The sequence below is a fragment of the Desarmillaria tabescens genome (assembly GCF_030435595.1).
Source record: "Desarmillaria tabescens strain CCBAS 213 chromosome Unknown EV420scaffold_11, whole genome shotgun sequence".
NCBI lineage: Eukaryota > Fungi > Basidiomycota > Agaricomycetes > Agaricales > Physalacriaceae > Desarmillaria > Desarmillaria tabescens.
Genome location: NW_026848310.1, coordinates 804,525 through 822,331, shown reverse-complemented (window position 1 = coordinate 822,331; position 17,807 = coordinate 804,525). Strand labels below are relative to the sequence as shown.

Genomic DNA, 17,807 nt, shown 5'->3' with positions numbered 1-17,807 from the left:
TACTGAATACTCAGCAACTGACCTCTTGAATAGGTAACCAATGTCCCAGAAACATCGTCAAAGGCCAATGCTGACGACGTCAAGCGAATGCCGTCAGGGAATTGCAGGCTTCTCAGATCATCGATGGGACCATCTCCCATTGCCAGAGAATAGAGGATATATACCCGATGCTTCTCCGCATACAAGTTCATGAACATGGCAGACTGACCTGAGGGAACTTTCGAAATGATAAGCCGATACGTGAAGGTTCCCTCGGCTAGTATGGATATACTGGGTTTGTCAGAGACTAATGACCAGCTTTCCTCATCAATGAGATAGGTGTAGAGTTTAAGCTTGATTTCATCGTCTACTTCATCGTATTCGTTCTCGTTTCGTTCAACGACCCGAGAGAACACCTCGAAGGCAGTGATGTTGGAATCAATGAGTCGGATCATCTGATGATCTTTCCACAGAATGTCCACGAGGTTGAGGGAAGCAATTGTTGTGGTTTTCAAGGTCCGAAAAGTCCACTCCCCTTCAACAACCGGCATTTCCAGAGATGATGTATCGTAAACCTCCAGAAAAAGAGAGGCATTCCATGACAAATCTTGGGTGAAGACCCGACGGGATGTCAGAAGCAGCACACACTGACGACGTGGATGGAGGAAAATATCGTCGATGTCAAAATTCTAGTATTCAAAATTTAGCGTTTATAACTTGCAGTGCGAGACTGGACAAACCACGTCAGTTGAAGAGACATTAGGTGTACTGTTTGATCGTTGCGGGCGAGGTGATATGCAGATGCCTGACTTGAGATTGACATCAACAAAGAAGAGCTCACTGCCCCCATGAAGGCAGGCTACGGAATCCCTCAAAATGACAGATCTAGCGAAGCTTCCCGGAGGCAGACGAATATCTCCAGTCTGTACAATTTTGGGAGAAGAGTCATCGTGGCTCAAGGCAGTCGAACAGTCAATAGAGAATATTTTCAAATGCCTGGGGAGTACATTAGCTTATCTCCTTATAACAGCGAAACATCGACATACCTGTGCACTACGTCGGTCCCGGTTCGGCCACGCTCAGTGACTGTCAGGAGTATGCTTATTGTGATATGTGCACCATTGTCGGTGCTGACCCAGTCAAGGGAGTCCAAGCGCCCTGGATAATCCAGCAGATGGCCATAAGCGGTCTTCAGGTCGTAGATACCGACATTGGTAGGAACATCTCTCATTTCGCTGAGCCGTCCAAGGAGGACGTACCGACCTCCCGGAAGGATGTAGCATACTGTGGGCGATATGGTCACTGGGCCTTGAGGTATCCATGGTTCCCAGGAAGGTAGGTGGTAGAGTTGTTGCGCCTCCGAATATTTCAGAGGAGGAACAGAGGTGAAAGACTTCCATTTGACAGACAAGGAGATTGCTCGTGACGCATAGAAGGGACAAAGTGACAAGTCAACGGTATCCAAAGTGTTTCCCGGGGGGAGGGGAATGATGTGGCTGTCGCGAGCATTTTTCCATATCTGTCTGTTGCATAGTGAAATTCCTCTGAGATATGAGCATGTCTAGAGGAATAACCATCAGATTAAGACCTAGGTCAAGAGTTATGCTCACTTACACGCGTGAAATTGAGTATCTCCGCCACAGATGCATGCAATAGGATCTTCAACACCAGCTCCGGTGGCAGATCAATAATACTCATTTCCGCAATAATACGGGGGAATGAACTGGCTAAGAAAAATGAACTAACGAAGGTTGAGTACAAAAATCAATACGATCAGTCATCTGCCGATAAAGACAGTATGACGTCTACTTAACCGGCATCTCCCTCGGTCGAAAATAAATCTATTAATTGTACAAGGTACCGCCCACTGCATAGGATAGTAAATATAAGATAGGAAAATTAGTCGTGAATGAGCCTATATACATAAGTGAAGGCGGCACGCGGCGACGATCAACCATACCACTTATCTCCAAGTCGTGTCCGAGCAGCAGGTCTCTGAGGAATCGTGGGCTCCTTTATATCAAAAACACCTATTGCTCGCTGTGTGTCCTCGGCCATCAGATAGACGATCATTTGCGGTAGCGAATAAAAGCTGACCTTCCATGTGGCCTCGTCGAATTCTAATACAATTTGATGTTTTCGCAAGCCATTCTCATAGTCCTCATCGGAAGGTTGCGCACACAAGTCTGCGATCAAAAGATGAATAAAAACTATGTGCTGAATAATGAACCTTACAAATTATGGGTTCACCGTCAGCCTCCGTATCCAGTGCGACTTTGCCATCCCGAATCAAAAATGATAGGTGAAATATATTTTCCACCGACTGGGCGAAGTCATGGGGATTGATGACGAATCGGAATAAGTTGATAGGGCTGACTTCGCCCAACAGAGCTTCCAACTACACATATGTCAATTCAGAAACAAAGAAATGGTACACTCCACTCACAAGTGCCACATTTTTGGTTGTCTCATTCTCAGATCGCGCAATATCTTCTTCCTTCAGTTCCTGGGGCTTCCGTTGTTCTTCTTTATTCTTTTCCAATCTGGCGCGCCTGACAGGCGCCCGCTTTTTGGCCTCGATAGAAAGTGGCCCAAGCCTTGAAACGTGCCGTTACAATTTGTCCTTGGAGCAGGAAGAAGGACTGACATAAAACTAAGGGCAGGAACCCTGCAACTCTTCGCGAGGGCTTTTCGGCCAATCCTATCCCAATCGAGAACACTGTCGGGATCATCCTCCGCCGCGTCCATCTCAGAATCGTCGTCTGGAATCTGATCTCCGAACTTGCGCCCACCCATGAAGGTGATGAGTTTTGAAACAAATTCGTCGACATCGAAGGCTCCTGCTCCGGACTTCATAGCTCGTGCTTTCTGGGCTCCCAGATTTGAGGCCATCAGCAAGAAAGCGGAATCAAGAGTAGCTTCCTGAGGGCCCTTCACTACAAAAAGGCTTTCTCGTAAGAAATATGCTAACTGCGACTTGATATGCACCGCGTACCTTTGTCGAACAACTTGTCTGCCTTGCCGACGTCCTTCTCAATCTGTTCTATACTCAGGCTGGCAAGGTTAGACTGATACTCTAAAGACGCGTATTTCAGTACAGGTAGCACAGACATGATGCCTCAAGAGTTGCACCTTCCATATTTCTTGTAAGAGATCTGTAGTCCTTGCGGACGGCGCGTTTTTCTTCTGCATCTTGATCAGGATCGTAAACCAGAGATTCTACCAAGCTGTTAAAGCCAACACTAGGAATAAAAGGTTACGTGGCGTCATACCTCTGGACGAGTGACTCATATTGGCGTCCAGTATCGTCTGGCGCGTCGTGGGTGAGGAACGATTAGGAAGTGCATGTTTGGTCGTGTCTGCCAGGCACATTGACACGACGCACGTGACTAGTCCTCATTACTGCTAATTTGAAATATATCCACCCCTTTTTCTGAATTTTTGCGTCCATCATGAGTGCGCCTCACTATTTTGGCGTGAGCGTGTTACTCTGTATGCTTTTTAATAGCGTCTCTAACTGCTATCTAGTACAGCAAATCGACTCGTGCGAAATGTAACGGCCCTTTGCCGTGCCAGGTTTCTGATATTCCCTTGTCTTGAGGACGTGTTATTGATACCAGTTCTCACAGGGCACGCCTATGACAACTGGCACACTACGGTATGGACGTGCAATAGCCAACGAACATGGCGACCAAGTAGAATGGCGCCACTGGTCTGTACTTTTTTCATATGTGGCACACTCTCCCTGAATACGAATCATAGGGGCTGCGTCACGCCATCCATTCTCGGTCAACTTGCCTCAGCAAATCTGGACGATATCCATGGATTCAGAGATTAAGGTGGGCCAAACCTTCTCAGAGTGTCGTTTTACTTGACCCTCTCTTCAGGTCGGATGACCAGCACAGGATTCGCAAGGCCGTATTAGAAAGACGCGTCGATCCTGCGGATATCCCTCCATCTGCACGGACTGTAAACTCCACTCCCATCAATGCATCTGTGTCCAGCGTTCCCAGTCAGAAGAAGAGGAAGGCCCTGCAGGAGCAGGCCTCTCAATCCCAGAGACCGGCACCATCGTCAGGCACTCGAAACTCCAATGCATCCGCAACCAGCGTTCCCAGTCAGAAGAAGAGGAAGGCTCCGCAAGAGGCCCAGGGACCCACACCATCGTCTCAGGGACCTACCATATCGACGCGTCCTTCGTCATTGAAGCCTGTGGAAGAAATCCCCGCCGTAGATGAAATACCAGAAGAAGAAGCTGCGGATGAACTGTACTCCACGATGCGAACGAACGTTGTCGGATTACAATACTACAAAGGTCTGCTGTGCCTATATCTGCTCTGCTCTTACTGACCTTAATCAAGGTCTTGTTGGTCCCGGCGAGGAGGTTATTATTCAGAGGGACTTGAATAATGCCTATGACGCGTATGTTTCATCCAGGCATGAACCATATTAGTCTTACACACTTTATTCTCACAGAAACGCAGTGAAAGTATTGAACATTGGGAGGGTTCAAGTAGGACATATTCCTAGAGCCTTAGCTGCCAAGCTGGCACCTCTTCTTGATCGCAACCTGATTACTTGTGAAGGGGTGATTCATGACGGAAACTGTGAGAGTGCCATACGTCCGACTGATACTCTGACTAATCGTGCAAACAGTAAGTGGATTTAGAGGGTATACGCTGAATATGTTGGTGTGCAAAGGAACCGTGGTGATCAATAGTGCTGATTTCACATCCAGGAGCCTCAAAATCTACGGTGCTTCCAATAAGTGTGATACACTTGAACCACTTCTTACGTGGTCGACACCCGGTCAACGTGGGTTTGGTTCCCGGAAGGGGGTACCGTCTAATCAAAGCTCAGTCGCCCCAATGGCGGGATCATCTCGTGCTCCGGGTACCAAACCCCCCCAGACAGAAGCTGCCAGGAAGCAACAGGAAGCACTGCAAAAGGCTGCCGAATTGCGCCAGATTCTTAACAGTCTTGAGAAAGTTGATGATGAAGGACGTCGAAGCTCCCTTCTAGACTCCGTCTGCTCAACCGAAGATATATTGAAGTTACCGTTGCATCCCTCCCCTCCTGGAATCGAACAAGGGAACTTGGTAGTCGATTTGATGAAACATCAAGTTTGTGTCTTCCACACAACACAAAAAATATGTTTCATCCTATCTTTCACAGTGCCAGGGATTGCAATGGTGTATCGAGCGAGAGTATCCAGTTATTCCCAAGAAAGAAATTGATAAGCCTGTCCAGTTTTGGCAATTAAGGAAGGACGGGAATAAGGTGTGCACAACTCCAAATGGTCGTGAAGTATCCTTTAGTGTTCACCTGTTAATGAGCAGACTTATTATTATAATGGTATCCTTCTGTTGTGCGTCCTGATGCATATAGGCTAACACCTCGTTCGAAGTGGCCACAAAAACGCCTCAAACAAGCCCCCCCATTCTCGGAAAAGGCGCACTCTTCGCGGATGCTATGGTATAGTGCATTATCACCTCTTGTATCCTCGCAATGACCTATTCCGACAGGGTTTGGTAAGCAACTCGGCCACTGAAACACTACAGTCTTCTCATATGATCTCCCGACCTCAGGGGAAGACGTTGACTATGATTGCTTTGATTCTAGCCACTAAGGACGACCACCCAGCCCATTTTTCAATAAGCACTCTAATCGGTGAGCGGCGGTGTATCTCCGGCGAATTATATCTCTGACTACGGCAGTGGTCCCGCTTTCTGTACTTTCTAATTGGGAAAAGCAGATTCAAGATCATTGCGCTCCTGGCGCTCTGACAGTATGCGTTTATTACGGTTCGAATCGGTCTATGAGCCCAGAAGAGCTGGCTGGGTATGACATCGTTCTTACCACGTACCAAACTGTTGCTTCGGAGCACAACGGTACTTCCCCAAGCGACGGTCCCAGCAAGAAGAAGAGAAAGATAGGGAAATCGCTTTTTGAAGTACAGTGGAAGGTGCCCTCACGTCCTGCTACCCAGTTTGACAGTTGCTTATCACTGTCATAGAGAATTATTCTCGATGAAGGCCACAGTATTCGCAATCCCAAAACAAAGATGGCAAAGGCGGTATGCGGTCTTAGCGGAGACCGTAGATGGGTGTTAACAGGCACTCCCATAGTTCGCTTTTCTATTAACAGTTCTCAAGAATCGCTAAACTCATAATTTTTCAGATTAATTCGCCCAAGGTACGCCGAAAGTAGAACCTTGGTTGACTCGTGTTTGATGTTCTGTGTATCAGGATCTCGGCTCCATTCTGACTTTCCTTCGAATTTGTGGGCCGCTAGATCAAGAGGACTTCTTCAAACGGCTGCTGCTTCGTCCTTTGAAGGATGGCCTTCCGTCCGGAGTTGAACTACTACGAGTGAGTTGTGCGAAAATATACACTGTATGATGGTAGTATTCTCATCTCAACGTACACTTAGGCTTTGATGTCCCACGTCTGCATCAGACGTACGAAAGAGGTACGAGCTAAAACTGCTTAACATAGTCCAATAACTGACTATCCCCGCAGATGCAGGACAGTACTGGAAAGCCTCTAGTACCTCTACCTTCAGTAAGAATGCTCAAGTAGGAGAAGTTGCTACTGAATCTCTTGCCCTTCTAGGTTGAGATGACGTTGGTACCTGTCACTCTTCACCATGACGCTAGAGTAAGGATACCATCATCAAAGTATGACATAGGTTAACTGTTTCATAGGAATTGTATGACGAGATTGAAAACCTCTCGCAGCAACGTTTAGAAAGGTTTATTGCTAGAGGAGAGGCAAACTCGGTTCGCTTACTCTCTATGATATAACTGCAGTGTTCTGACATATATATTATTTGACAGATGCAATCCAACGTTCTAAGTATGCTTACTCGTATGCGGCAGATCGCTTTGCACCCAGGTCTCGTTCCTCGTAATTATCTGGATCAGCTGAGGTCTGCCGTCGACAGTGATGACTCAGGATTGGACTCCGTTCCTCAGATAAAACTGACGCCAAAGGATAAGGCGAGATTGCAGGAATTGGTCCTGCAAGCGATTGAGGATTCCCAGGAATGCCCGATCTGTTTCACTGTCCCTGAGAATAACAATACCCGAATAACAAGCTGCGCGCATGTGTTCTGCCTTCCGTGGTATGCATTTCCTCGTTGCTACTCGAGCTATTTCTTATCCTATAAACGTCGTAGCCTCACTGAAATTCTATCGAGGCAGGCAAAATGTCCTATGGTATGGTTGTACCCTATACCGCGTCATTCTGCTTTCAATATATGCATCTAGGATCGCCGCACTCTTTCGTGGAATGACGTGATTGAACCCCCGCCGCCTACTGAACTGACGCAGCTGCCAGGACCTGAAGACGACGAAGAAGATGCCTTCCAGACTGGTTCTTCGGCAAAGATCGAACAACTTATACAACTCCTTACGCTTATGCCTCATTCTGAAAAATCCTTGGTCTTTTCTCAGTTCACATCGTTCTTGGACAAGGTATACATACACTCTGAATAGTTGTTAGCGCTGCTGACCAAGGTTTCAAGGTCGCTGAGACATTGGATATGAAGGGGTAAATCTTTGTCTCTGAGATTGTGACTTGGGCTGAATGTACTATCAGTATCGCGTACGTGCGGTTTGATGGCCGTATGTCAGCAAAGAAGAGGCAAGAAGTGTTGACACGGTTTTCTGTACCGGTCTCAGAAGCCTTGGCTCCGCCTCCAAACGAGGAATTGCATCACGGGCGACGAAGGAAGCAGCGGATCGTTGTAGAGGATTCTGATGAAGATGCCGTAGATGATCAAGACAGCGACTTTGTGCCGATGTCGCGAGATGATGACATGGACGATTTCATTGTTTCTGACGATGAATCATCCCGCAAGAAAAAGGGTAAAGGGAAAGCTAAGGCCAGAGTTTCTGTAGATCGCGACATTCTGGGTGAGGGAAGCAATCCTAAAGTCATGCTGCTATCGTTGAAAGCGGTACGCTTGAGTCCATGTATATCTTTCGGGCGGCCATATAACACTTTCTAGGGTGCTCTCGGCTTGAATTTAACGGGTTCGTGGATTTATGTGACTACTTTCCATGACCTCTAACAGCATCAAACAGTTGCTAATAACGTCTTCCTGTGAGCTTGTTCTTCTGTTATTACTTCGAACATAATTAATAAACGTTTTAACCCGACTAGTATGGATCCGTAAGTCAAATAATAGCCTTCGCATGCGACTTACTCACGCTTTTCTCAGCTGGTGGCAAGTAAGGATATGTCTTGGACTCTGTTAGTCGATAGACTATTAATTGTTCGCAGGAAGGAATCGAGAGTCAAGCGATCGACAGGGTGAATCGTATCGGACAAAAGAAAAATGTCCACGTCTATCAGCTTATCGCTGAAAATACCGTCGAGTCGAAGGTGGGTAACTCGCATGGCATTCTACAGAACTCTGACGTTCCTCATGCATAGGTGCTCGATATACAAGAGAAGAAGAAGGCGCTGATAAAACAAGCATTCTCGGGTACTAAGAGGACTGAAACGCCCCTCCAAAGGAAGGAAGCTCGTTTACAAGGTGCATATACTCCTGGCTACCACAATATATCGCAACTAACCTGAGGCAGAGATAATTGAACTTTTCGGCATCAGGAACCAGCAGGCACAGACCTAGCTAAAGTTTATGAAATTACTTATCTCCGTCTTATGCGTTTTGTTGGTAGCATGCTTACGTACACGAATAATCAGGTCTCTCAATGCCTAGCCACAACATTGTCCTGACCTCGGTTACTGGTCGCATAAAGCTCAGCCCTCCTCATCCTTCAGAAGATGAGGTAGCCGCCCAGCTACGCTCTCATCCAGAGTTCCTGCGTTATCTTCCCATCTTCCCTCAGAGTGTTTCGGCTCAGGAAATGCGCCGACGCCGGGAAACACGGTCAGAGATTCCTAGTATTAGGGACTTTCATATCCACGTTAGGGACGACAAAGGACAGTGGGAGTTCGGAGGAATAGCTGGCTATTTCAACTTGGAGGAGGCAAATAAATCGTGCGAAATCGGGATCGCGATATGTCCCGTGCTGTTTGGAACAGGCGTCGCAACGGATGTACTCTACACTTTGTTGGTCTACGTCTTTGAAGAACAAGGCTTGCATCGGGCAACGTTTCAAACGGCGTCATTCAATGTTACTATGAGGGGATGGCTAGATAAAGTTGCAGACGTGAAGCTGGAGGAGGAAAAGAGAGAATGCTGGAGGACAGAAAGGGGGGACTATTGCGATGTGGCCTGCTATAGCATCTTGGAATGGGAATGGAGGGATAAAGTCAAAGGGAAACTTGAGCGTAAATTACAGATTTGAGCTATCCATTTCATTTGCTGAGATGAAAGCAGATTCACGCGAGGAATATCTCCCAATCCATGATTGTCAGGTCTAAGCAGTCGTATTAAACAGGGATGCGGTATGATCCGTTGCGTATGTTGCGATGTCCTCCAGCGTAATAGTACATTCATGAATAATCTGAGAGAAAATACAATTATGTACTAATCTGTATGGACTTCGATGAGGTGACAGATGCAGGAAAGTGGAAGGAATCTCACCGCGGTAAGATACGACTCTGCGACAATCCGAGCCCTTGCATTTAAGCTGAGCTTCATATCACTGATTTCTCGGTCCACTTCTTTCATAAACCTGGGGTGGATTGAGCAGCTGATGAGGGGTAACAAATGTCTGATGTACTCAATGATGAAGTCGACGATCTTGTGCTTCAGCATGGTCTCGGAATGGGTGTTGGTGATTAAGAAAGAGATGTCGTATCCCTAAAAAGAAGATATGGATGAATTGAAAGATACATATTGTACGGTGCTCACCTGTACAGGCTTTCGCCGCAGTACAATGAAACTCTCTGCCCTCTGCATCATGAAGCGAGTAAACTTGTGGCATAGTATGCGCTCTATTTCATCTGCCTGCTTGATCTTGATACTCAAACGAATGGAGTTGATTGATGGTTCGATTAGGACGCGCTCATTTTCGTTTCTTGAAATGATCAGAGGGTTGAGAAGAACCTCCTTCGATCCCCTGTACAGTAAAGAGTCAGTAGGAAAGCTATGGCAAGGCAGTGATACTGACGAGGCTTCTACTTCGGGTTTGTTGTGTCGTTCGACGACCTAGATAGCAATTTGAGGTCAGGACCCCCGGCAATTTGCTCGACGCACCTGCGATGAAAAGCTTTCCAGAGTCAAAGCCGCTGTCAAAGTAGACCTAACGGCGGCAAGATACGGTCTAAGAGCGTTCGACTGAGAAGAATGCTGAGCATGGCCAACGAAAAGGTGGAATAATGCGTACCATGATCTGAGTCTTGACCGTTGAGTCGACGATCACGGTCACGGCTAGGGTATTTCGGTCGGCGCTTGAAACCTTCGATCGTGATTTTTTAAAATCTTGCTCAACCAGACTCGCTCAGTACTGTCCTTTCATTTGTCTCTGCAAAATGGCCATCACTCTTGCGCTATGGTACGTTAATCTTTTCAGTGCTTTCTATACTCACTCTTCTATGTAGGAGCATCAAGCTCACGCCTGGAAAGCCTGAAATTATCGAAGCCCACAGTGACAGAACGGTCACCAACATTGCAATCGGTGACGACTCGGAAGCACCCAGCAAGTCAAGCAGGAGCACGGTCAAGCTGACATACCCAAATCTCGCCTATGATGAAGATGACGACGATGATTCGGAGGAAAACATCACTACCGTGTTATGCTCGTTGTCTGTAGGAAAGGTACCCATGCGAACTACCATTTGCGTAATTCAGACTGAAGTATTCCTCCCAGGTCGAACAGGTGGTGACCGATATTGTGCTCAATGAGGGTAGCTCGTACAAATTTGAGACTACCGGCGAAAAGTGCGTTACTGGGTTTATTATGCATTATCGTCAACTAATGTGTCTTTGAAAGTACGATATATGTGAGCGGGCACATCATCGGTATATACTCAAGAAATGTAATTCTTGTGGCTATACTGATGTCGACTCTCAGACCAGCGACCATTCGACTCGGACTCAGACTCCTCGATAGGCGATGAGGAGGAGGCTTTTGACCTCAGAGACGTCAGCTCTGATGTCGAAATTGAGCCAGAAGAATATGAAAGTGACGCAAGGTACTTTTTGATAACCTTTTGTCTACCGTATAGTTATACTCACAGATTATCTTAGTCGATTTGAAGAAGTACATGATGATGCTACAGAAAAGTCTCTAAAGCGGCCTCGCCAGTCAACCGACATGGATATTGACAGCTCAAAGCTCTCCAAGGCTGAAAAAAAGAAAGCCAAGAAGCAAAAAGGCGAAGATGGGAAACCCGTCGTTGTCGAAGCCGATGCTCCTGCCGATAAATCTGACAAACCTAGCAAAAAGGACAAGAAAGAAAAGTCTGAAACTACCGGCAAGACGTTAGCTGAGAAAGAGCTACCGGGGGGTCTGAAGATCAAAGACTCAAAAGTTGGAACGGGACCACAAGCGAAGAAAGGCAATACTGTTCAGATGAGATACATCGGTAAACTTACCAACGGCAAAGTTTTCGACTCGAACACCAAAGGAAAACCCGTTTGTTGATTTCGTTGCCTTCATGATGTCCATTCATTGATATTTCGTTAGTTCTCCTTCCGCCTTGGTGCAGGCGAGGTCATTAAAGGTATGTTTCTTTATGTAGTACGTGTTCAATGCCTCAACAGCCGGACAGGGTGGGATCAAGGACTTGTCGGAATGCAGGCTGGAGGAGAACGTGTACTTACTATTCCACCTGCTTTGGGGTATGGCAAAAAGGGCGTATCTGGCATTCCAGGAAATGCGACGCTCATCTTTGGTTTGTGATATTCCATTCCTTGTTTACTTGTGCTGAACGGCTTTTTTCAGAATGCAAGCTTGTCAACATTAAGTAGATTGCAGGTGGATGGTAAAATAGTTCATAAAAGTATGGTCGTCACGAATAACCGTCGTTTATACCATTTAATAATAGTTCACAAATCGCAGTTGCATTCGTTTGAACGAGAATTTATGGTGTCCTGGATGAGATATCGGACTCTGAGGGTCGCCTAACGGTGTTGTTTCGCACTTGAAAGACTCGAGGCACAGCGATAAATTATTGGTCAGGCGGCGTTTATGCCGTCAAGACGTCGGCTTTCTATGCGGGTGTGCGTTGCGTGGGGCAGTCATGCTGTCTTTACAAAATTCTTGCCTCCGTCTTGCAGCATAGATAAAGGTAAATCCTTCTTTATTTGAAAGTCCTATAAGATCAGTATTCATCAAGAACCCCTGTAAGCCCACTCCAAGAGAACAGTATACTCTAGTATACTTCGGTGCTGTGCAAAAGGCGCAATATACAAGTCAGGGGAATAAATTACCAATCGGCCGCCACGGAACTAAATTATATCATAGCGGAAGCAAGACGGAAGCATATTTTGCAGGGGTCGTGACTGGTCCGTGCTGATTCGTTGCCCAACATATCTCTCAGGCATGAGCAATGCAAATTGTGAAGGTCCGAAGTGGTAAAAATGTCAGTCAACATTCCGTACATATATCTCAGGAGCTGAATTCACAATGCAGGCGGTAACGCGACCACGAAACCAAAGAGATTGGTACAAATATATTCAGCTGGGACCTGGAATTGCAAGATTTACCAATTTCGCAAGAGGCCAGGAAGTCGGCTGCTAGTCGGATCAACAGCACCATCATCCCTCGAACAACTGTCTCACTGCGAAGAAACAAGACCAGTAGAATTTATGATTCTGAACCCCTGTTTCTCACAACAATGTAACGGCCAATTGATGCGTACTCTAACAAATACCAGTTCAATACGGCTGGGCACCTACCGTGTTCATCTCATCAGCTCAGCCTCAGTGGCCACCGCCGCCTCCTTTGCGGTCAGGACCTCCCTGGGCGCAGTGCCCTCCATTTGCCTCCATTTGCCTTTTCCGTTTTCCCTGATGATTGATCTTGATAATCTGGACACGCAATTCGCGCAGGTTTCCGAACCATGGGACGTGTCAATGAAATTCCATAAATGGAGCCGCTTGTTGCAGTATAAAAGGCGGGCTGCCATCTTTTGTTATCGTAATACCCCTTCCTTTCTCTTTTTTTGCCAAAGTCTGTCGCCCTCTATTTTCTGTATCTCTTGTACTAGAGGCCTAACGTTAATGATGTGCTCTATTAGTGTTGGAGCTTCCTGACGGCCCCGAAACGTCTCGTATGGGCGTCGAGACTCATCATTGTCTGACGTTCTTCCTTCCCATCTGTACTGTTTGTTCGTGGCTTGAAAGAAAGTTGTCAACGCAGTACATACCATGGGAATGGAAGAAGCCAGACCATGAATTGAGGACTGGCGACCATGCAGCACCGTTTTCGACGAGTTAACATTTGCCTTGTATTTTGAACTTTATGTATGTTCCTGTTTCGAGGTCCAATACAATAACAGCTTTTTGTCCCGAAGGAACCTGGGTCCTGTATAGGTGTATCGACTGCTTTGAGTTCACCCTGTTCCAGGCTGATACTTCTAATAACAGTTGGTCCTGGTCTTTTATATGCTCTATAAGACAAATGGAATTTTTTTTTTACCACAGATCTCGCCTGACTACGATGACATCGGCTGGCCTTCAGTATACCTGTCCTCCGCAGGCGCGCAATTGCAGCATTCGTGTTCTGCTGAGGAAATTACGGTACTAATTAATATACCGCTGTTCTAGATTATCAGACACGAATGATGCTGCGACTGTAGGGCTTTCCCGTCACCTCGGTGTCATCAGACTTGTTATCATAAATATCCATTTAAGAAATAAGGTAGGTAATTCAAACGACTAGCTGTCGACAACAAAAGAAGCTAAAGCCTTTGACTTGAGTTCGGAGACCTGAAGTTAATAACAAAATATTGTGCCAATATAAATGCCCTCGTAAGGACCAAGGTGATCGATTATATTTCCCGCAAAAATGTTTGGAACCGTTTCGATTTGGCATTGAGAGTCAGTCGCATCATCGTTACCTATGGTCATGGTTTCGTCAATCATATAGATAAGATTTGCAAGGAACTTTGACCCACCCGGACAAGCAACAGCTGAACCTGGTGCGAGAATATGAATCTCGCCTTCAGGGTGGGAATACCCGAGGCCTCTGCCAGGCAGTATAGGGATGAGATCTGAATTCGATCAGGACCGGCATTGTAAAATGAATGTATTACAATGCGCACCATGCTTGTTGTTAATCCGCTTGAAGTCCGGCGTCTGTAGATCCAGTCAGCAAAGGTCGGCAACAGGCCCCAAACCAGAACGGAGTCCCTACTTTAGAATCGATCAGCTCTGCAAAGGCCGCGTTCCCGACACCTAAGAATTTTCAGAATGAATGAAAGCTGAGATGTTAATGCTGCGTATGCCAGCAGTATACGTACGTGGCGTTCCGTAAGTCCTAACCTTGATAGTCGCAGAGGGTATATTCAGAGCGAAGAAAAGGCCGTCAAGTTCGGCCAGAGCGCCACCCAGTGAATGTCCAACAAAAATTAAATTGCTGGTTCCCTTGGATGCGATGAGCGACTGAACTTCAGCCAGAATTTCGCTGGCTGTCTCGGCCTGTGCATCCCTGAAACCGCCATGCACATAAACATCACTGGAGACACCAGGGAAAAGATCTGCATCTAGGTTGTCCTGGAGGGCGTCGATGTCTGTCAATACAGACTCACTAAAGTAAAAAATCACGAATAAAACACTAGAACTTCGATGAAGGTAAACAATCTCACAACTGGGTTGGGTCGGTGCCTTCATGCCCTACAACTATGGCATCCTCGGATGGCCAGTACCCAACGAAGACTAGACGAACATATGTCAACCTAACGATGTAGGATGGGGGGGAGACTACTAACAGTATTGGACATCATTTCCATTACCACCTACAAGGGTAGGTTCGAAGTCGGACACAGCATCACAAGCCTCTGAAGGCAACCGTCAGCAAGAGTATAAACAAGAAGCACAAGACGTACCCCCGCAACTCCAGTCCTTCAAAGCATCTGATCCACAATATGCCGCCCTGGCAAATTGCGTGAACGGCGCGAACGAGGCAAGTTCAGTGGCGGATAACGCAGTAACGCTACGACGGACTGGTCCCGAAGCCGCAGTATAGCTTGTGCCCAGAGTCGAAACCAACAGAAACAGCAACGACGTGCGCATCTTGATACCAACACGAACGAGGGGATGGAGAACAGACACCCAACACATCGGTGGTTGTTGGGCCGCCATGTACTGAGGTCCTACAATTTATATAGTACAGCACCGAACCATCTAGCGCCTGTGAATAGATTATCCGGTATTGTCACAGCGAAGTGAAGCATGTGCAAGCTGATGTGCATCAGAGACGAACTGATCCAGCGCACGTAGCGAATGGCCACGGGTCAATGTCGCGGGTCGGAATTACCTGCGAAAGATATACTTGGTATGTTGCGATCATGTGGGGAAGTTGCAAAACAGAGTTACATCGCCAAGAATGGTTGATTGATTGATTAACTACACTTCCGACAGTGCAATTTCCCTGTGAAATCTGTCTGAGATAATTGCGGACCCTAGGAGTAAACGCATGCGCACTGGCAACTGTATACGGTCTCGTGGACTGGAATTACAATGATTCCCGAGTTCTATTTGCCCGGCCATCAGTTCCAGCTTTTTATTGAAAGTTGCACCAACTTACTGAATGCCCATCCTTAATAACGGTTGTGAATTCCCATAGTATTACAATTGAATGACGACGCAGATCCAGCTGGCCTTCTTGAGCTCATCAGTGATACCTAGGTCATCGAACACTTGTTGTTCCTTTCCAATCGCGTACGCTACGAGTTCCGGTGGCCTATCGAAACCGCTCGATGAAAGCCTGGACTTCTGTGCGTAAAATAAATTGGCCCCTTGATTTTTGCGGCCTTTCCTGAAAACCATTGCGCGTTCCAAAATGATATTGTATTGCGGCGCGGTAAGACCGGTACTGAGGGAAATATGCACCTCAGGTTCGCCCATTTATCGACCGGGTGCCGCGACTCTTTCCGAAACCGGAGTTTTGCTATAGCTCGAAACTCTACAAAGTTTCATTGCAAGCTTCTTCCAAGGGACGAGAAATGCGTCCGGTATGAATTCGGACCTGGCATGAAAGCGTACTAGCTTCTTCCGCAGTAGAGCAACCGAGTCATGGTCAACGCACACGTGTTATTTGCATGCCCTACTTCCTGGCAGTGAAAAGTTGAGCGCAGACATACTGCTCTCAACTTATGACAGTCATGCCAACTGAGCTAGTAGACTCACAGAGATCTGCCTCAATGCAGACTTCCGAGCTTCGACAAAAGAGAGTGAGTCCAAGTTATCATCCACCAGACATGTGAAGTGCCTGACAAGGGCGTGGGTAGCCTTCCCACAGAAGAAATGATTAAGCTAATTCGGGATGCTACCAATTCCCCGTCAGTCCTGATTCGGTTTCTGGAGCGCGACACACTCAGATCACCCTCTTCCCATCTATACAGCAAACCCCCAAAGGGCCACCGTAAACATCCTTCGGGTACGGATTTAAGCGCCGTCGGCTACGGCGACCGAGAACGTATAACTGCACATCTCGGGTTCATCCTTCAGGCTACAGCTGATTGCCTAAAGCATGAAACCTGCAGGGCAGACGAAGCGGTAGCGCGGGCCGAATATGCCGAGGTGCTGGCTAAAGAATGGTTTGCAAAAACCGGCTTCAGCGGAGAAGGGTCGAAGCGAAGCGGATACGAGTGCAATAGAGTCACAAAGCGACGCTGCAAGGTACAAGTTGCAGTTAGAAAACACCGAGTCTGCCTTGAACCGCCTTCAGGTGCACATTGCTCAATTGGAGAAACGGTGTGCTGAGGCCGAGCGCTCTGCTTCGAAGGCGAGGTCTGAAGCGCGTGAATTGAAGACGGCGCTTAGCAGCCTTGAAGCTAGAAGAAAAGGCTGGGAAGAAGGAGTGAAGATCGGTATGATGAAAAGACTAGGTGAAGAACAAAACAAGCTTTGGAGTGCTGGGTATGCGGAGGGCTTTAAAGAAGCAAAGGCTTCGGCAATGAAAGAGGGTATTCGGATCGGTAGACGTGAAGGTCTGCACGAAGGTCGTGAACAAGGACGCAACGAAGAACGCAGGAGCGCGCTTGAGGCATTTGATAAATTCCTGGCAGAAGAGATGAACGGATATGGCCACTGGGTGCGTTGATATATGAAGGTCGAAGTACACTCGATTGATGTTTGTTACCAACAGGATGATTGGACTCGAAGATGGGCCGCATCTGTCTATCATCCGGATACTAGCACAAGCCTATCTTCGCGTCACTCTCTATTGAGTGATGAGTAACGTGTAATTAAACTTCACAAGACGGAGTCGACGTTGGTACATTGGATCAGCTGATGCATTGATGGACTGCGAGTTGATAGATCAGAAAAAGATTACTAGGGCTTGTTGTAAACGCACCGGTTGGAATTCTACCTGGCAAGGTACTCGTCATGGGGTGTAGGTGCATATGCTAGATATTCAAACTGCAGCCGCTTCTTGTACCTAGCCTGTAAGTCCACGGCGCTAAAAGTAAGATCGTTCTACAAGCACCAGATAGGGATCAAGGATGGTCGCGTTGTCAAAAATTGGAAAAAGAACGGTGATACGTTGGACAAATTCTGGTCGACTGGATACGATGGGACCTAAGGTACCCGCGGGATCCAGCCTGTAACGGCGAGCATCGCTAGCGGCGAAACCGTAGCGTATGACACGAGCTGGCGAGAAAACAGTGCACCCAGCTAATGTTGGACATCTGAATCATTAACATACTAGCGGCGGTTCAGTGTGCTATCGCCAGCCC

At 47.1% G+C, this 17,807-nt stretch overlaps 7 protein-coding genes across 7 annotated transcripts; 4 read left to right on the top strand and 3 right to left on the bottom strand.

Moving 5' to 3' along the window:
* Positions 1-1,733: 1,733 nt before the first annotated feature.
* EV420DRAFT_1305962 (Nse4 C-terminal-domain-containing protein) lies at positions 1,734-3,349 on the bottom strand. The gene is made up of 8 exons (XM_060468482.1): positions 3,252-3,349; positions 3,112-3,198; positions 2,975-3,055; positions 2,627-2,915; positions 2,426-2,576; positions 2,215-2,377; positions 2,077-2,165; positions 1,734-2,019 (listed from the first exon to the last, which is right to left on the bottom strand). Exons 1-8 carry the CDS (start codon positions 3,268-3,270, stop codon positions 1,930-1,932), a joined length of 969 nt encoding a protein of 322 aa, XP_060333102.1. The 5' UTR covers positions 3,271-3,349; the 3' UTR covers positions 1,734-1,929.
* Positions 3,350-3,431: 82 nt separating this feature from the next.
* On the top strand, positions 3,432-8,619 carry EV420DRAFT_1669000 (SNF2 family N-terminal domain-containing protein; the record flags this gene model as incomplete). The annotated part of the gene is made up of 34 exons (XM_060479017.1): positions 3,432-3,455; positions 3,508-3,555; positions 3,609-3,695; positions 3,742-3,818; positions 3,867-4,294; positions 4,341-4,401; positions 4,456-4,586; positions 4,636-4,666; positions 4,718-5,102; positions 5,155-5,259; positions 5,319-5,334; positions 5,387-5,454; positions 5,505-5,510; positions 5,568-5,649; positions 5,697-5,944; positions 5,996-6,106; positions 6,160-6,174; positions 6,228-6,350; positions 6,412-6,450; positions 6,501-6,542; positions 6,594-6,638; positions 6,686-6,760; positions 6,818-7,104; positions 7,159-7,198; positions 7,250-7,456; positions 7,507-7,532; positions 7,581-7,941; positions 7,993-8,017; positions 8,069-8,087; positions 8,148-8,156; positions 8,206-8,215; positions 8,268-8,369; positions 8,421-8,523; positions 8,573-8,619. 34 exons carry the CDS (start codon positions 3,432-3,434, stop codon positions 8,617-8,619), a joined length of 3,483 nt encoding a protein of 1,160 aa, XP_060333101.1.
* Positions 8,429-9,759, top strand: EV420DRAFT_186546 (acyl-CoA N-acyltransferase). The gene is made up of 3 exons (XM_060481127.1): positions 8,429-8,523; positions 8,573-9,284; positions 9,334-9,759. The coding sequence occupies exons 2-3, from the start codon at positions 8,702-8,704 to the stop codon at positions 9,375-9,377; spliced, it is 627 nt and encodes a 208-aa protein (XP_060333100.1). The 5' UTR covers positions 8,429-8,523; positions 8,573-8,701; the 3' UTR covers positions 9,378-9,759.
* On the bottom strand, positions 9,467-10,343 carry EV420DRAFT_1530886 (actin-like protein ARPC3). The gene is made up of 6 exons (XM_060472628.1): positions 10,286-10,343; positions 10,156-10,236; positions 10,070-10,107; positions 9,811-10,018; positions 9,541-9,759; positions 9,467-9,488 (listed from the first exon to the last, which is right to left on the bottom strand). The coding sequence occupies exons 1-6, from the start codon at positions 10,286-10,288 to the stop codon at positions 9,477-9,479; spliced, it is 561 nt and encodes a 186-aa protein (XP_060333099.1). The 5' UTR covers positions 10,289-10,343; the 3' UTR covers positions 9,467-9,476.
* A 32-nt stretch (positions 10,344-10,375) lies between these two features.
* Positions 10,376-11,983, top strand: EV420DRAFT_1762506 (uncharacterized protein). The gene is made up of 8 exons (XM_060480704.1): positions 10,376-10,453; positions 10,500-10,716; positions 10,769-10,839; positions 10,892-10,920; positions 10,973-11,093; positions 11,149-11,536; positions 11,588-11,795; positions 11,846-11,983. The coding sequence occupies exons 1-8, from the start codon at positions 10,431-10,433 to the stop codon at positions 11,869-11,871; spliced, it is 1,083 nt and encodes a 360-aa protein (XP_060333098.1). The 5' UTR covers positions 10,376-10,430; the 3' UTR covers positions 11,872-11,983.
* A 1,856-nt stretch (positions 11,984-13,839) lies between these two features.
* Positions 13,840-15,138, bottom strand: EV420DRAFT_1266770 (Alpha/Beta hydrolase protein; the record flags this gene model as incomplete). The annotated part of the gene is made up of 8 exons (XM_060467351.1): positions 13,840-13,964; positions 14,022-14,117; positions 14,169-14,202; positions 14,261-14,301; positions 14,367-14,653; positions 14,712-14,781; positions 14,835-14,903; positions 14,952-15,138. The coding sequence occupies 8 exons, from the start codon at positions 15,136-15,138 to the stop codon at positions 13,840-13,842; spliced, it is 909 nt and encodes a 302-aa protein (XP_060333097.1).
* Positions 15,139-16,229: 1,091 nt separating this feature from the next.
* On the top strand, positions 16,230-17,308 carry EV420DRAFT_1478011 (uncharacterized protein; the record flags this gene model as incomplete). Its single annotated transcript, XM_060469455.1, has 4 exons — positions 16,230-16,298; positions 16,324-16,746; positions 16,796-17,161; positions 17,216-17,308. The coding sequence occupies 4 exons, from the start codon at positions 16,230-16,232 to the stop codon at positions 17,306-17,308; spliced, it is 951 nt and encodes a 316-aa protein (XP_060333096.1).
* Positions 17,309-17,807: the final 499 nt, after the last annotated feature.

Bases quoted from the DNA above. Each gene is read 5' to 3' on its own strand.
- EV420DRAFT_1305962 (XM_060468482.1), bottom strand. The intron at 2,916-2,974 runs GTACGCGGTGCA...GCCTTTTTGTAG, and splicing joins AGACAAGTTGTTCGACAAAG to TGAAGGGCCCTCAGGAAGCT. The intron at 2,378-2,425 runs GTGAGTGGAGTG...ACATATGTGTAG, and splicing joins CAACCAAAAATGTGGCACTT to TTGGAAGCTCTGTTGGGCGA.
- EV420DRAFT_1762506 (XM_060480704.1), top strand. From the start codon at position 10,431: ATGGCCATCACTCTTGCGCTATG. The intron at 10,840-10,891 runs GTGCGTTACTGG...TGTCTTTGAAAG, and splicing joins TTTGAGACTACCGGCGAAAA to TACGATATATGTGAGCGGGC. The intron at 11,094-11,148 runs GTACTTTTTGAT...AGATTATCTTAG, and splicing joins GAATATGAAAGTGACGCAAG to TCGATTTGAAGAAGTACATG.
- EV420DRAFT_1530886 (XM_060472628.1), bottom strand. The intron at 10,108-10,155 runs GTGCGTCGAGCA...ATTGCTATCTAG, and splicing joins TGGAAAGCTTTTCATCGCAG to GTCGTCGAACGACACAACAA. The intron at 10,019-10,069 runs GTCAGTATCACT...TTTACTGTACAG, and splicing joins AAACCCGAAGTAGAAGCCTC to GGGATCGAAGGAGGTTCTTC.
- EV420DRAFT_186546 (XM_060481127.1), top strand. From the start codon at position 8,702: ATGCCTAGCCACAACATTGTCCTGACCTCGGTTACTGGTCGCATAAAG. The intron at 9,285-9,333 runs GTAAATTACAGA...AGATGAAAGCAG, and splicing joins AGTCAAAGGGAAACTTGAGC to ATTCACGCGAGGAATATCTC.